General features: G+C 34.6%; 1 protein-coding gene across 3 annotated transcripts in view; it reads left to right on the top strand.

The window, feature by feature from the left end:
- Positions 1-18487, top strand: part of LOC126742219 (uncharacterized) — a 256857-nt gene that overhangs the window by 133287 nt on the left and 105083 nt on the right. For all 3 annotated transcript variants that reach the window (XM_050448830.1, XM_050448829.1, XM_050448827.1), the window contains exons 6-14: positions 5081-5212; positions 11456-11668; positions 11727-11882; positions 12169-12414; positions 13361-13614; positions 13671-14037; positions 14293-14661; positions 14722-16107; positions 18193-18486. In XM_050448830.1, coding sequence (XP_050304787.1) covers positions 5081-5212; positions 11456-11668; positions 11727-11882; positions 12169-12414; positions 13361-13614; positions 13671-14037; positions 14293-14661; positions 14722-16107; positions 18193-18486 — 3417 coding nt within the window. The remainder of the gene's footprint in view (positions 1-5080; positions 5213-11455; positions 11669-11726; positions 11883-12168; positions 12415-13360; positions 13615-13670; positions 14038-14292; positions 14662-14721; positions 16108-18192; position 18487) is intronic.

The following is an 18487-nucleotide window of genomic DNA, read 5'->3' as shown; positions in this document are numbered from 1 at the left end:
TTCTTTAATAGTTTAACTCAGAAATGATTATGTAATCCGTAGTAAGTATTGCATTATTAACAGTAATACTTCACTTATCAGAGAACCTCTTCTTTACCTATTGCCAGGGTGTCTGATTTGAAAAGAAACAGTTGTGTCTGCACCTATGATTATCACTTTTACCATTTGTTAGAAAAGGAAATAAAAAGTATTTACTTCTGGAAGGTCTTCTCCAATATAGACCTATCAGCCTTATTTCGAATTTTGCAAGAATTTTTGAGACAATAGTTAATGATATTTTATTAAACAAGCATTATGAGTTTGTAAAAGGTTTAAGTAAGGAGGATGCTATAACGACGTTAACTAAAACTTTATATTAACATCTCGACAAGAAGTCATGAAGATTTTGTTAAAGTGTTCGACACAATCAACGATCAATTTTTATTGCGAAAGTTACATAATATTGGAATACGATCCAAGCAACATATCGTATATTATTATCGTTAAATATATATTTATTCAACGATCTTTTAGTAAATTTTTGGTTTGGGTATATTTATCAACCCTATATTTGTTAAACTGTAGAATATACGTATATCATATATTATTCTGTTTACTAAAGAGAGAAAGCTTCGGCATTCAAAAAAAATTGATACGGGATTTCCATATCTAGTTTTTAAACTCAATTACTACACCTCAAATACTTGATGAAATTCTTTTGAAAAATCACTGTTGTTCTTCTTTATTATCCGATCTAATAAGGCTATTTTTATACTAAATTTTTAAATATATAATATTTTAACAAATTTAAATAAACAGTGTTATTAAATTAAATATTGGATATATATTTTCTGCAAAAACGTTTTTTTTTCATCAAAACAACCCTTAACCCCCCACCCACCCCAAATATTTGTCCAGTAAGAAATTCTTTTGAAAAATCACTGTTTTTCGTCTAAAATATCCAATCTAATAGCACTGTTTTTGTATTAAATATTTATTAATATACATGTATATAATTATATCAAATTTGAATAAACAAACTTTGTTATTAGATTAGTTATTAACGATGAAACCAGCTGTTATTCATGCGTATTATTTTGGAAAACAATGATTTTTGAAAACAGTTTCTTACTGGTAAATTGTGTGGGGTGGGTGGGCGGTTAAGGGTAGGGTTAATGAAAAACGTTTTTTTTTTTTGCAGAAAATAACTGTCTGAGAGAAAAATGTTTTTTAAAAAACTTATAGATGATAAAAAGATCTATAGTTTCGTATTTATAATTTTCTTACATAATCTTAAGGTTTTCGAGTAAAACGTGTTAAAACCCTATTTTCTTTTTCGAATTCAAGGCATATTCTAAAAATAATTTTTGGTAAACCAGTTCATAATTCTACCTCCCTATTATTTAGAGAATCGTATATCTGTGATTCACGTCAACTTTATGCGAAAAAAATGCTTTTATGGGTGTTCAAAAATATTTTATTTATTTTATGAGTTTTTTTAATTTACTTTATGTGTTTCGTTTTGTGTTTTTATTAAGCTTTAAATTTATTTTAATTTAAAATGTGGCATTTAAAATTACTCTTTTATGTATAATTTGTAGAACTTTTTTCTCATAAACTTACATACTTTGGACTTGACCTGACGTGATGCCTTTAATGCCGTAAAAATGTCTGCGGAATACTACGTATCCCAGATTCGACATGTAAAACATACGTTGGTTATTTCCTTTCATGACGTGAAAAAGCACGTTGGGTATATGCCTCATCGGTATATGCCTAGAATCCCCGATATTCTGCTAAGTTGCCAGACATAATATTTACTTTTCTTTTTTGAAAAATTGTCCGAAATAGACGGAATTCTCAATAACAATTTTTCTTTACGCAATAATATCTAAATCTAAGCATTTTATATTTTTTTATGAGAGCAAAAATGCCTCCCTAGCCTTTCATTAAAATTGTACATATTTCATTTAAAAATGGTTGTTACCTAAATTTTTGAGAAATTAGTATACGATTTAGCATGACCCTATGATGTGCATAACATACTAATTTGTCGATTTCAGGGCACAGCGTCTAATTTTTAACGATTATTTGATCTTGTCTTCTTCTTTGTTTATGTGTGATTGTGTTTTTTTGTAATAATTATTGGGAAACTATACATTTTGGTATAATGACAAACAATTAATTTGTATTATGTGTGATGCAGTGCAGTCAGAGACTAGAAAACTACTTTCTTTGTTTAAAGGCAAGTTCATGTTACAATCTCACTTTTAAAATGACATTTTAATTTTATGATTTATTATTTGTCGTTCGACCCAATCTATACGTTGATGCACAGAAAATTAAAAAAGTTGTGTTATCTTTTCTTTTATATCAGTTAAAATTAAAAAAAAACTAAAAAAAAAACTGGTGAATGCGGCGGGCATTTCTATCTTTCAGCGCATTCACCAATTCATTTATTTAACTTTGTTTAAAAAGATAAATACGAGGCGAGCTACGACAGTTCTTTAAAATGTCGTTTTCTTATGAATATTTATTTATTTACACATTACAAGGCAAAAAAGATTGAAACTAACTATTAAAAAAATGGAGAATGCGCGCGGGCATATCTATCTCCCAGCGCATTCACCTATTTATTTACTTAGCTTTGTTTAAAAAAAATATTTGTACTTTTTAATCATACCTAAATAATAAACGAAATGCAAAAAGAAAACAAATTATTTTAATAACGAAAGAGAAAATACGGGATTGCTTAGAATGTACAAGAAGAAGTAGCTAAAGCGATTGGAATTAGTTTAAGAATAGTGCAAAAGGTTGTATATGGAAACAAGAACAATCTTATTTCCAAGCAGGAAACAAAGTGTGAAAGGAAGAAGCCGAAGACTGAAGATTTAAGTGAATGTGTAAAAATGAAGTAACAAATTTGACTAAAAAAAGAAACTAATCAGTATCACTAATAGAGTCGGAAAACTCTTCGTCATTTTCCGAATCTTCTTCAAATGGAGCAATGATCAATGGTTCAACTTGGATATCGAGTACTCTTTCTCTCTTCCACCAGGTTCTAATAATGTTTTCTGTGTGATCCACTGATTTCCGCCAATACTCCTTTGTGATGTGATTCAATGCCTCATTCCAAACAGCTTCAACCTGGTCAGATCTAAGCCCAGCACCCACATACTTCTCATAATAAGATTTGGACCCTGCCCATATAAGCTCAATGGCATTAAACTGACAATGGTATGGTGGCAATCTTAAAACTTCTTGGCCATATTCACGTATTATTTCGTCAACAGCATATATTTTTTTTGGTCTTTTCAGCGATTTTGCAATTGAAAGAAGTTCGGATTTTAGCATATATAGCATGGGATTCTGATTTTCTTTTACTAACCATTCATAAATTTCGCTTTTTCTCAAACTTCCATTTTGGTTGTTTATTCAATATTCTTGAATAATACGACGCATTGTCTAATACTATTAAGGAAGGTTCTTGCAAGTTCGGTATTAACTGTTCCTTTTACCATTTTTCAAACATTTCGCAATTCATATTGTCATGATAATCCATACTTTTAGACTTAGAAGGAAAAAATTAAACCTGCACCTGGAACGAATCTCGTTAAAGACCCGGCATGTAAAATAATAAATCGTTTTCCCTGACCACATTCTTTTTTTCTTTTCAAGCTTTTCACAGATTCAGCTTGCCAAGATTTTATTCCGCTCCCGTTTGAAAATATCCAAGTTTCATCTAAGAATACCACTTTCCTTAACTTTGATTTTTCATTTTGTGTATATTGTCTTAAAAATCCCATTCGTTGGCTCACAATATTTGGTAGTTCACACAAATATCTTCTATTGCAGTCTTTTTTATAGCGAAAACCTATGCTTTTAATTAATTTTGATAAAGCAGAAAGTCCAATTTCCAAAGTGCCGCGTTGCTTTAAAACATCCCTCAGAAATGGCAGCGTTATATTTGTTTTTAGCCTATATAGTTCATAAATCTTATCCCTTACTTCCATTTTTACACATTCACTTAAATCTTCAGTCTTCGGCTTCTTCCTTTTACACTTTTTTTCCTTCTTGGGAATAAGATTGTTCTTGTTTTCATATACAACCTTTTGCACCATTCTTAAACTAATTCCAAGCGCTTTAGCTACTTCTTCTTGTACATTCTTAGGCAACCCTTTATTTTCTTTTTCGTTCTCGAAGTAATTAATAACATTAAGTACCATTTTTTTGGCTTGAGGATTTAGAAATCCACAAAAAGGCTTTTTCTTTTCCATAATTTGAAATTTAAATTATCTTGTGACAAATAATGTCCTCCGTCAATCGAAACGAGACAGGCATGTTTGTTATGAAAGTAATTGTTTTAGAACCACTGATATTTATCATTTTATCTTCTTTTGATACATTAACGCTGCATATATCCGTTTCGTTTATCTGGCGCGTTGTAGTTAAGAAACGTTGTTGCGCAAATTGAAATGAAACGTAACTACAAAAGTTTGTCGTTGATAATCCGATACACCCGCACGATAAGAGCGATTTTGACTATACTTATTTTAAAACTGGTTTAAATTGCAATTAGTTTTCGACCTGTATTTTTTGATGTCACGCATGATTATCACATTTACCATTTGTCAGAAAAAGACATGAAAAGTAGTTACTTCTCAAAGTCTTTTCCAGTAGTTTATTTCAGAAAATGATCATATACTCTGCAGTATTACATGAATAAGAGCAATACTTCACAGATCAGAGAACTACTTACTTATCTATTGCCAGGGTTTTTGTAACATTGGAAAAGTTATATAAAAAAGAAGGCTGAGGAAGTAATCTAACGGCTGTATTGGTAGAAAAGAAATGGAGGGAATAAATTGCTACTTCTATTGGAAATATCTGCTCTGATTATGCATTGAACAGGTTTTCTTAACAATTCAGCTGTGACAAACTGTAATTGTGAGCCCCCTCTAAAATTAAAAATGATTATATGCTTATTTCTTAATTTTGAGAAACGTCCTTGAAACTACAAACTTTTTATTGGAAATATCACTTTCTGGTATATCCTGGCCCTCCTCGATGATTTTCTTAATGCAACATTAATTGCTTTCAGATATCAACGAATGCGACGACCCGGCGATTGCGGCGCGATGCGTCGCGAACGCCGAATGTTGCAATCTACCAGCGCATTTCCTTTGCAAGTGTAACCCCGGCTTTACAGGAGATGGAGAGGCTCAATGTCTCGGTGAGTACTTAGTACCCGTAATCAAGATTATGTCGCTAAAATAAACGTAATTAAATAATTTTCTTCTACGACTACCTACACTACACGGTAAGTACATGTTGCTAATGAAATATCTTGCAAGCAACGCGCCTGTCAGCGGTGTTTCCAATAGACAACGGAGGAGATTATATGCGGTTTTTTACAACTTCCGAACGGGGCTTACACCCAAGCGTTTCTAGGAAAACGAGCTGCTTGAGGATAACAAAGAGAAGTGGGCGAGAACTTTTTCTATATTTCAGTTAGAACGTAACAATTCAATATTTTATTAAGTAAAATTGATTGCACGACCACATTCATCAGGACCAAAAGAATAAGATGAAAGGCAAACATCCTCAGGCTTTAGGGTCAATGAAAAATGATAGAGACAAGAGACTGTTAATTTTTCCTAAGCTATCGTCAGCAAATGCCTCTTTTCTCTCTTCCACCTCTCTTCTAGGAGACCATCTGTTTAGGGTAGGAGAGGTTGGAGCTTAGGAGTCATAGGAGGCAGATATATTTCCAATACATCCTTTGTCTCATTAGTTTCCACTACGATGAAGCAATCCTTATATAAATAAAAAAAGTAGCCAGTAGATGTGTTAAAGTTCTTTGCCAATCCTACCACCTGGTGGTCTTTTATCATATGTTCCTGCTTTTGTCTCCTTCCATTTTGTTTTCCTTTGGTAGGGCCTGAAATAGACTTGCTCATTTCAACTGTTGTCGATGTATGAATATCCTTCCTACAACAGATTCTTCTTCGTCTTAAGAGGGGTCAAAAGTCAACGGTCAAACGTCAACGTCAACAAATATCCAGTAAACAATCTAAAGTTACAGCAGAATTACATATCAAAGAATATGAATTGTTAATTATCAAATGTCATTAACGTCAACTGTCAACTTTTTCACAGATCTCATGGTATTTTTATTATGATACATATCGTCTATAAGGGATAGAAAACTTAGAACTACCTTAGCCTTTCTTTTTAAAGAAGTGTCATATATCAAGATTCAACAGGCATGTCACCATCAAACATTTAAATTATAAATTGTCGTCTTCATGGAATTTATGTTTTGATACACGCTCTCTATGAGTGATTATCAGGAACTTTAGAGCTATCTTAGTCTTTCATCAAAAGTCAACAGGCATACCAACGTCAAAAATTAAAATGAATAGTTGTCAGTTATCAAACTTCATTAGTATCAACTGTAAATCATGTCACAGGTCTCGTCAGGGAATTTAGGATCTTATACTTTTATACAGGTCTTATTATTATTAAGCGATTGTGAACTTTCGTAGAGTTTTCTTCGTCTTGCGCCTTAAAGAAGTATCATATGACCAAGTATCAACAGACAACGTCAAAAACAAAATTTATACATGTCGATGCTAAACTATATAACAGAAATTACAATAAATTCCAAAAACTTAATCTGTATCAGATGTTACATGTCAAAAAATAGGAATTGTCAACTGCCAAACGTCATTAGTGACATTTATAACAAACCTATTCTCAAATTAACCAACCTAATGGTCTTAAGGTACCTGGAAATCATGACGACCTGCTATTACTCTTAAAAGCAATATAGTTCCTCTATACTAGTAAGGTTCTTAATTTGTTTTTTTCTTTTCCGCGTAGTCCTTTTAGGACAGGTTACTACTTTCAGGAACAGGTTATCTTCTAATTAAAGCTCTTCAGTTTTTATAACTTCTGACTCTCTCCTGGCCACCTGCAGTTTCATATTTGTCCTTAGCCAATGCATTTCTTTTATCTTTCACCTCTGACAGTAGCAGCGACGATGTTGTTTAGGATGGGAGAAGTTTGTCCTTAGCAGAGTCTCTTCCAACCTTATAATCAGTCAATTGCCACTTATGTGATCTTTTGTCATCGTTTTCTCCTTCCCTCTTGTTCCAGCAAATCTCCTTACTTCCTTTCGTGTGTCCTTAACCAACCTTTCGTTGTTTGTTTGCCAGCCTGCAGTTCAGGTAGATGAAAGCATCATGTCCTTCCATAACTCTAAGAGCAGCCTATACTAGTGAGACTGACTTTTCTTTATTTTTCTTGCAGTTCTTTAGCAGAAAAAGGTTATCTTTTGTTCAGTTTGAAGCAGTGGATAAATGGTAGAGTTAGAATACCAGAAAGAACCTTACCTACTAAGCTTCCAATAACTCTTAAAGATCTCTTGATATCAAGCTCTTTTAGCAAAGTTACTTAGATAGTAAGGATAGTGGTGAGACAGTTCAGCTTCTTTAACTTCTGACTCAGTTCTGACCACCCGCATTCTCTTATTTGGCCTCTCTTCTAACCTCAGCAAAGAAAGGAATATATCCAGAAAGTTCGTCTGCTGGACTCCTCGGAAACTTTTTTACAATATTGATAAAAAAATGGAAACGTAAAAAAGCATCCCTGAAAGAAGCTTCGCCAGATCCAAGGCGAGGTTGTATAAAGCAGACAGAGGAAAAAATTGAGAGACATATATCAGAGTTAATAAAGTGAGGTGTAATACCTAGGCATTAATCCAATTTGTAGAAACCCGAATGCAACGATAAACGAAGAAACTATACACTTGCAACTGCATGCTAATGAAATGGAAATAGGTGGAAAAATTAATGTAGTAAATCAAGAGGAACACAGTAAAACATCTTGCTCAGATCACAGATAACAGCAGCTGACTAAAGAACCTGCTTAAAGCACTCTGCTGCTGTTTTATAACGGGAGAAGATTGTCCTCTGCAGACCTCAGAATCATTGGTTATCACTCCTGGCGATCTTTTGCCATATTTTTCTCGTTTTCTTTTTAAACCTTCTTACTTCCTTTGCAGTATCCTTAACCAAGATTTCTTTCTTCATTTGTCATGCTGCTACTGGAAGGCATCATACCCTGCCATAACTCTAAGAGTGCTATGGTTCCTTTATCATTGGCTTTTCCTTTTTTTTACATTATTTTTTCAGCTTTCCTACTGTTTTTTCCATCCAGTTGTTTATGCCAGGCCTCAATTAAATTAACTATCATTTTCTTTTTTCACCATCTTCAATTTCAGTGTAAATCAAAGTATATGAGCCTTCTTATCCTCCTCCTTTTGGTTTATAGTTCTTATTAATATTTTCTGAACCAACATCTTCCACTCTTTTTATATGTCATCATAAGTTCTATACATTGTGCTGCTTGAGCAAAACTCAATTAACTAGGCTCCATCATTTGTTGAAATAGAAAAGAAAAAGCAGAGGATCTAAAGAGACCGAAGTGAAACCATCTTCTATACTGAGGGCCTAGAAGAACTCCATTATCTATTACATACACATATATAGAAACCAATAGATTATGCATAGTGAATTTCCTGCCTTTAAAAGCGCATATTCCTAATCTAATATTCAAATTAGGTAGCTTGCGCTCGTCTTATATTTCATCAATATTTAATCAGTAGAGCATGCGGAAACACTTTCCTGTAGGCCTGTATTAAGTTTCTTTTATAAGTAATTAATTCTGCGGTGCAACGCATTGATTAAGCCATGCAGAAAATTATTTTTAAATGATGCAGGTCTTTATTAACATTATGAAGCATATGATAAGCCAGTTTCCTTTGATGAAAAAACGTGCCTAATCAAATAGATTGAACAACAAACAGAGCCAATGGGGTAATTTTCCGACCGCAATGGCCTGAAAAAAACCTCTTCTGTAGGACCCCAACAATAAATTTACCTAACTATTACTTTCTACGTGACTCAAGAAGCTAGATAAAATTATTGGCAAGCCGTTGAACTCTGTTATTGCCATCTTCTTAGTTACTACTACCAGTGCAAGAGATCGCGAGGCCAGTTTTTGCGATTGCGAATCAATATACGCAAATTAAAAAGGAAGACCTTTGGCAGGTTCAGCGCGTAAACATGCAAAATTGTTTATGTTTGTGTGGGAAATTAATGCTTGTAGGAAGTTGCCTGTACGTCTCTCGACATCGAAGGCGTACAACAGGTATATAAGAAGTTTTACTTTTGCTTTCTCATGTCAGTACATGCATACCACACATTCTCTCGAGATCAGTATTTTAGGATCATTGACGCTTGCATCATCTAATTCAAATAGGGAATTGTTTGAGGTTTTCACTTTTCTTTAAGATTCGATAGGGTGAAGTATAATGTGCTTTTTATCCACCGATTCCTCTGTTGCGGTTTCTTTAAATATGGGAATATTTTCACGTAACAAATGAAAAGCTGCGGTTCTTTGTTTATCTTTGGAACAAAGTGATAAGTCCCTATATATATATATAGTTCGTTTTATTGGTACATAGAAGGTTTATCTCTAAATAGATGGAAAATTACATTGCTTCTTTTCTGGATCATCACTAAGGTTCAATTATATTTCTTGTTTAACTCTTGGTTGCCTCAATCAATGATAACTATTTTATTAAGCTTTTCAGTATAAGTTGTAATCTTGTCAATATTTTAGTCATTGTGCTCTTTTCCATCACGAATAACTGAAAAACGTATATTCTCTAGCCTATAAATTTTCTGCTACCAAATCAACTTTTTCTATCACATATTCGTGGTCACCGGTGTTAGTTTGCTATCTCTTTACTTTCCATTTCCTCTTTTTTTTCACAATTTTTGTTAGCAATTTTCAATACAAATCAATTGTGTCTCAATTTTAATCATGTGTTCAGTCTGGTCATTGTGCTGCTATGTGGGCAATGGGAAAACGTGTATTCTTTATTGAGTCTTACTGGTGGTTCTCTACATTGTGGAGTTCCACTTTCTTCGTCATATATTTAAGGTTCTTTCTCAATTTCTACGCTCAATGTTTCATCTTCTACCTTATCATTTATACCAGCAGTTTTTCAGTTTAAATTCTTCGCTTATTTGCTTCCATGAGTTCTATTAAACTTTTTAGTGCAAATTATAATCATCTATTTATTCTAGTCATTGTGCTTCTATATCTTATTTCTTCTATAGCAACTGGGCTCTGCATACTGGGATAACATAACTGTTCTATTGTAACGTTTAATCCTTTACAGGAAAATTATTTTAACGAATAATTTGCATCCAAATACTCTCTAATATATCTAGAAGAACAAAAGAAAATATTCTAAAAATAAAAATATACAATAATATAGCTGTTCCACTATTCTGTCTGACATACTAGGCGATGTTGTCGCTTCTTAGGATTCTGGTAATGCTATCGGTGCCTTGGTCTTATTGGATTATTCCAAACCTTTCAAAATGCTTAATCACAGTATCATGGTCGCTATGTTGAATTATATTAGTTTTAGAGCGTGCACTCAAATATCTAATTTTCATCAGAGAGTATGGAATGTATCTGCCAATTGCCAATGCTGAACCCAGTCTCAAACCATACTATTAAAGAAGAAATTCAATTCAATTCGACATGTCAGGTAATAATAGAATAAACCATTATTGCCTACGAAGGCGAAGATTAGCTAAACCTCTTAAGCTCTTAACCTTCTAAAATAAAGTACACTTAACAATAACAAGAAGAAGAGATGAAAAAAGATTTACAGCATATAACAGCCTTATATGTATAAGATCTTCAAAAAAGGGCCGATGAGTGAAGTGGTATAGTTAACGTATTATATCTAGCATTGCAACATGCATTTGATATCTTGGAATAAGTTTTTCAAATTATAACTATTTTTAATAAAATATCCATATCCAGAATAGGTCCAGACACATGATCAAACTTCCTTAAATCAAAAATAAATAAAAATTGGCATGTTTTAAGAACACTAGATCGAATATACTGGTTGTGAAAAATGAAGTGCCTCAGGGCAGTATACTTGATCCGCTCATTTACATTATATATACCGATACCATCTTTATGCCTACGACATCCAACTATATGCATCGTTCAACCCCAGCAGATGTAACTAATTGATGGATCAATAGTGACTTCGATATTATAATGAAATCATCAGAAAAGCACTTACTCAAAATAAATCCTGACAAACCTTGTCCCACCAATTTTTGTGCATTTTTTTCGATTTTGTGTAATGAAACTTCTAGAAACCATTTGTAGGGAGCAATAAAACTGAAACCTGGTTACAGTAAGTATTCCAGGTAATAATTATTACAGAGTAAAGTTTCTTGCATGAGTTCTCTTTCAGCTTCATCTTGAGATTCACCAGAAGCTCCTTTCTATGCGATTTTAAGTGATTGGCACCGTTTTCCGAAGAAGTACCTTACTTCTTTTGGTTCTTAATCACTGACGTATTTTACAGATATTGACGAATGCCAAAACCCTAATGCTTGCGGTCAAAACGCACTTTGCCAAAACACCCACGGTAACTACACCTGCTACTGCCCAGAGGGTTTCCACGGTAACCCTTACGATGGATGTGTCGATGTGGATGAATGCGAACACCTTGGAGCTTGCGGACCCGGAGCCACTTGCACTAACGTAGTTGGAGGAAGAGAATGTCATTGTCCTCCAGGTATATCTTTAGTGATTTGATGAATGCCGGGGTCCAAATGTAAATGGGGAATTTTTAGGTTACGAAGGAGATCCCTACACCAATGGCTGCTTGGACGCGAACGAATGCGCCAGACAACCCTGCGGAAGAAACGCTCTTTGCTCCAACTTGGAGGGCAGCTTTAAGTGTTCTTGTCCACCAGGGTTTATTGGAGACCCAATGTTTGAGTGTTCAGGTATAAATAATTATGTAATCATTTTACTGTGGGCGATCGTTGCTGTATATAAGCCTGTATATATGAATTATTTTTTTAAAAGAGTTGGGTTATTTATAAATTAAATATTTGTATAGAACCTAGCAAAGTAAACCTGGTTTTTCATGAGTTGAGCTCTAACTATAACGCTTAAAAACCAGTCGTTACTTGCTACCACCTAACTCTAAAAAAAAAACACGTCATCACAAAACTAACCAATAAAATCGCTTCTTTTCCTCTCCCCCCCACCATCTCATTATATCATCAGACATTAACGAGTGCGAGGATCAGAACCCGTGCCCGGAATCCGCTTCTTGCCTAAATAACAACGGAAGCTACTCGTGCGCATGTCCCGAAGGATACACGGGAACCCCCGAGGTCGAATGCGTGGATATCAACGAGTGCGGTAAAGCAGGCGCATGCGGGATAAACGCCAAGTGCATTAACGTTCCTGGATCGTTTAAGTGCCTTTGTCCCTCGGGATTTGCCGGACAGGGACATCTTTATTGTGAAAGTTAGTTTAAGTTGTAAATGTTTGTTGGTATGGGGGAATGCATGGACGTTGTGTATTATGCATGAGTTTGATTCTTTAGAAGAAACGTTATGGGAAAACGTGCGAATTATGTTTGAAAATTGGGTTAAGGGACGGTAGACGGTAGGAGAGTCAACGATTTTAGGGGGTATAACTGTATGAGAATTGCATATAGTGATGACATTACTGTTCTATTATAATTTTTAAACATTTATTGGATAATTATTTTGGACTTCAATGAATACATTGCATCTAAATATGTTCAAACATCTAAAGCAATAAGGGGAAAAATGATGCACAATTGACAAACCGATTCAATTTCTTGTGCACCAAGCTGAAATTGCTAAATAAAAAATTTATTGTAAGAGCGCATGAATTTTTCGTTGATTTTAATTTAATTAATTACTTCTTTGAATTTAACTTTTTTTTTAAAAAATAAATATGCTTTTTCATATCTATATATATGATCATCTCCATACTTTCTACTGATCCAGCTAAATATACTCGTAGCTTTACGTATATATACCTAAATATAGCTTGTAGCCTTATACTAACTCTTCAAAATTGTTACTTAAATTTATATTTTCGGTTAATTTGCACAATAAGTTTAAACTGTGTGCAAATTAATCCTAAAAGTGTATTTTCCACATAACAACTCTACAGCGTTGCTAGTTATTGGTAAAAAGCCTGTACTGTACTGTATACATTTTGTACTGTTTGTTTTTGTTGCATATATATTGCCTTGTATTGATATTGTTCTCTTGCAGAATCTATACTCTTTTCTGTTTCAGCTGTGGCTATCCTGTAGTTTTATCTATTTACTATCCTGTCTCTTGCAGTATGTTATTATCTGTTGGGAATGCGTAGCGTTTGTTGTAGTTTTTTTTAGATTTTCACCCCAATACAACGTATTAAATAATGTCCTTAGATATAAACGAATGCGAATCAAATCCATGCGGTGAAAACGCCTTTTGTAAGGACACAGTTGGAAGCTACATCTGCTCCTGTAAAGAAGACTATACTGGAGATCCTTTTAAAGGTTGTACAGATATTGATGAATGTATTACAATAGAAAAGCCTTGTGGAGCACATGCTATTTGTGAGAATGCTGTTCCGGGTTATAATTGCATATGCCCTCAAGGATATCAAGCCAAACCCAAGCCAGAAGTTGCATGTGAACAGGTAAAATATACTTTCATGTTACAAATACCTTATAATCACATTAAAACTCCTTTTAGGTCGATGTTAATATACTCTGTCAATCCAACTTCGACTGCACCAATAACGCTGAATGTATCGAAAATCAATGCTTCTGTCAAAAAGGCTTTACCCCCAAGGGATCTGTTTGCGTGGATATCAATGAATGTGACAACGCAACCAACCCATGCGGGCCATTTTCAGTTTGCACCAATGTGGTTGGTAGCTATCACTGCGCATGCGAAAATGGATATGTAGGTGCGCCCCCTATGGTCTCCTGCAAAGCGCCATGTGAAGATGTGAAGTGTGGCAACCATGCTTATTGTAAACCTGATGGTGACGAAGCCTACTGTATATGCGATGAGGGTTGGACGTTTAATCCCAGTGACATATCTGCCGGATGCATAGGTAAGACAGTTAATCACAACATTCTGAAACCAATCTAATAAATGTAAACGAAAAGGGAGAAAAAAATTAGTGGAGAGTGATGCATTTGAAGCAAATGGTTTTATTTAAGCTTGTACTAAATAGCTAATGCTTGGCAAGTTATTCCCAAAAAAAATAATTTCTTCATCCTTTGATCTATAGCGTGAAATTTATATAAACATAAATATAGTGTTCTTTTTTAATTTATTTACCAGACTAATATATTGGCACTTTTAGATATCAATGAATGTGACAAGGCCAACGGCCCAAGCGGCAGATGTGGTTCAAATGCCTTATGCACCAACTTACCAGGAACTTTTGCTTGTCAGTGCCAGCCTGGTTTTACTGGAAATCCAAATAAGCAATGTACGGATATCAACGAGTGCAGTTTACCCAATACTTGTGGAACGGGTGCCATTTGTGACAACTTACCGGGTGGGTTCAGCTGCAAATGTCCGGAGGGCACAGTGCCAGACCCTGATCCCAAGTCCAGATGCAGTGAAATTGTAACTTGCAACAATGACGAGGATTGTCCAGGAAATGCCCTCTGTGATAGTAAAAAGAGGTGTCTTTGTCCGGAGCCTAATATTGGAAACGATTGCAGGCGTAAGTTAATTATTCCTTAAAACCTATGTAAATCTTTAGTCACTAATATTTTTATGGTAGATCCTTGTGAAATCATGAACTGCGCTCCAAATGAAGAGTGCATGCTAATAAACCATGCAGCAACATGCCTATGCGGTTCTGGATATACCAACACCACCAATGGTTGTGCTGACATAGATGAATGTGTCAAGAACCCTTGCCAGACGGGTGCTATTTGCAAAAACGAACCTGGAACATTTTCATGTCAATGTCCTGGTGGAACTTCTGGAGACCCATATAGAAGCGGTTGCAGCAGAATCGCTCCACCTTCCGGCGGATGTTCAAATCAAAATCCCTGCCCCGTGGGCGAGCAATGCATCCTAGACGAAATTACAAAAGAAAGTGTTTGCATCTGCGTCAACGGTTACGTAAGAGATGACGAAGCAGGCAAGTGTATTGACAACAACGAATGTACGGAACTTCGAGACAAGCCTGCCTGTGGAATAAACGCTATTTGCAAGAACTTGCCGGGCAGCTACGACTGTCAATGCCCTCCAGGTTTTAACGGGAACCCATTCTTGGAATGTGTCGAGTGTAACAGCCCTGACTGTAGATGCCAGCCCCCGTATGAACTCAAAGATGGAAATTGTATACTGGCAAGCTGTGCACCAGATAACACTTGTCCAAACGGAGCTGAATGTATCACAATTACGGGAGGTGTGAGTTATTGCGCGTGTCCAAAGGGTTTTAGATCATCTGCTGAAGGCACATGTGAAGATATCGATGAATGTATGGAGCAGCAGCAAACCTGCGGTTATGGAGCCGTGTGTATTAACAAACGAGGTGCTTTTGAGTGTCACTGTCCAGACGGTTATAGTGGTGATGCATACAATGGACTCTGCTCTCCCGCTCAGAAGAAGTGCATAAGCGACCGTGAGTGTCCCGAAAACGAGCGATGTGTTCAGCCGGGACAATGCGCGTGTCCACCGCCATATTTTACAGACATCCAGGACGATAACAAATGCAAAAGCCCTTGCGATAGATTTCCTTGCGGGATTAATGCTAACTGTACTCCAAGTGATCCTCCAAGGTGCGCTTGCAAACCTGGTTACGAAGGAGATCCGCTCCAAGGTTGCATAAACGTGGACGAATGTAAACATGAGCCATGCGCGTATGGTGCTCACTGTCTTAATTTGGAAGAAGGTTACAAATGTATTTGCCCTAAAGGAATGACCGGAGATGCTTACAAGGGAGGCTGTATCCTAGATACTCCCGGTTCAGTTAAATCCGAATGCCAAACAGATAAGGATTGTGTTAAGATATTGAGCTGCCAGGATGGAACATGTGTGAGTCCGTGTGCACTAGTACGTTGCGGACCTAATGCCAGATGTAAGACCGAAAATCATAAGGCAATTTGTGAATGTAATGCCGGATTCGTAAATAATGGAGATGAGCAGTGTATTTCACGTGAGTATACATACTAATAACACAGAAATATGCTAGGAACATGCCATATACATTTGCAACATGTCAGCAATGACCCTGTTTCCTTACAGATGTATCAGAAATGTTTCTGCGTTGTTTTAGAATGTCGTATGTATGTCTTTAGTGCATGATGTATTTGTTGCTGAAATATACCACACATTTGCCACAAAAATCTAGATCTTATTTAAATAAAAATCAATATTTATTTAAAAGCATTAAATATATTTTATGCATACATGCAACAAATGAGAAGAATTACACCTATCTTACATAAATATATATATTTTTGTTATATTAGAACTAGCGGTATAAAAAAGCGGTTACCTCCTATCCGCAGAATCAGTAAACCCATTTTAAGCCCTTACAACTACTACAATTAATCCAATTAACAAACGAGGAAATTACACCGTTGAAATTTAAAATATTAAACCATAAATGAATACTTCTTTTAAAATATTAAAACACGTTTGCACCAGCTTGTCGCATCACCACCACAAATATAGAGAAATGCCTGTTGCCTAATGATCAGACACAAATTCCATTGATCTTGATGACAAGAATGGGGGCGACCATCTTGGGTGGCATGTGGCGGGAAATTTAAACCTGATCTATTGCGCGATATTTGAAGTTTGTCACAGAATTACAGAAGTTGATGCGTTAACTGAGAAGTGATGAGAAATATATTTAAATAGAATTTTATTTATTATTTTATTTAAAATTAACAATATACTTTGTTGTTAATTTTGAAGTTGAAAAAAAAATTTTATTGCATATCTCAGACATCCCTAATCACTTTCTTTAAGAATTAACACATCAACTAAAATAATATTTGATTTAAATTTAGTTCTCAAAAAATTGCTTATTTAAGACATTCAAGTCTGGACTTTCAAGCTCTTTAGATATAGATACTTACCAATAATTATAAATTAGCACCCTAGGTATGGAAGCAAATTTTAAATAGAAAAACACAAGATTAATTTGTCTTTTAAATATTTTATTTATAGATGAATTGAAACAAATTTAACAAAGCGCTTTAAAACGCATAAAAATTGTTACAATACGTTCTAAATTAAATACTGTAAACTGTAAGATGTTGCTATGAAGGCCTGGTATTAATGAGAACTTTTATGTACATATAGAATTGTTGCAGGTATAAAGCATATTTTTCTTATAATAATTTTTATAATTTCTGAACTTATTACTTCAGAAAAAATTACCTGCTTTTTTTGCTTCTATAAGCATTATGTAACAAACACACCTAAATAAAAAAATTAAACATATATATTTTTTAACCATCTATACAATCATAACAACATAATATATATCCCCATATTATGGAAAACAAAATATATACACTTATAACAAGAATATAAATTGTACCTATTTCTTAAATTAAATCTTTGCATGGTTAATAAATTAATTAACAATAACTCGATATAACCCAAATACATATGTGCAAATGTTTGCTTGTTTTTTTTTTGTTTCCTATTTTTTTTAATGTAAGCAAATAAAGTCAATAATGTAATAACAAATAATGTAAGTAAAACAAATTATAAATTCTAATAAAGAACTTAACTCAATACCTGACATTATATAACAATGTACATACACAATGATATAAACACCATAACATCTTTTTTTTTTAATTTTTTTTAACAGAAATCAATCAAAGCAAAATATTAATTCTAACAAAAAAAATTATTTATTTCTAAATGCAACTTTTGCGTTATTGCCAAATGCCTACATGGTTGTTCTGGTTAGTCACAATAGGGTAAAGATGTGACATGCCGGTGGGGTTATACAATTATTTGCATTGATGCCATATTGATTTTTTATTTTATGTCAGCTACATCTTTCACGCACGCGTGTAAAAATGAATTATTAAAATGTTTCTACGAGGTCATATGAGAACGATACCAGCAATATTTAATAAAAATTATCGCTAGAATGTACGATAAATCTCGGAAACATTTGGTCATAAATTGTACATAAATGGTATGTTTCTGGCATGTCCTGTGTTATCTGGCATCACTCTAAAGTTCATTTTAATAAAATATGTATTTTTAGCTTGTGACGAATTTTCTTGTGCCCCCGGTGCCCAGTGCCTTTTAACTTATGACGGGCCCACCTGCAGATGTATAGAAGGCTTGATGGGAAATCCCTTCCCAGGTGGAAGCTGCACCAAGGACGCGTGCTCATCAACTAACCCATGCGAAGACGATAAAGTATGTATTAGCGGACGCTGCAAACAAAGATGCCAAGGAGTTATTTGTGGAGTTGGCGCTCATTGCATGAAAGAAACCAACAAATGTGTCTGTGACCATAATTTAGTGGGAAACCCTGATGTAATTTGTATGCCTCG

Source organism: Anthonomus grandis, chromosome 11, assembly GCF_022605725.1.
Source record: "Anthonomus grandis grandis chromosome 11, icAntGran1.3, whole genome shotgun sequence".
Classification (NCBI taxonomy): domain Eukaryota; kingdom Metazoa; phylum Arthropoda; class Insecta; order Coleoptera; family Curculionidae; genus Anthonomus; species Anthonomus grandis.
The sequence above is the reverse complement of the archived record's forward strand: the minus strand, read 5'-3'. Positions and strand labels throughout refer to the sequence as shown.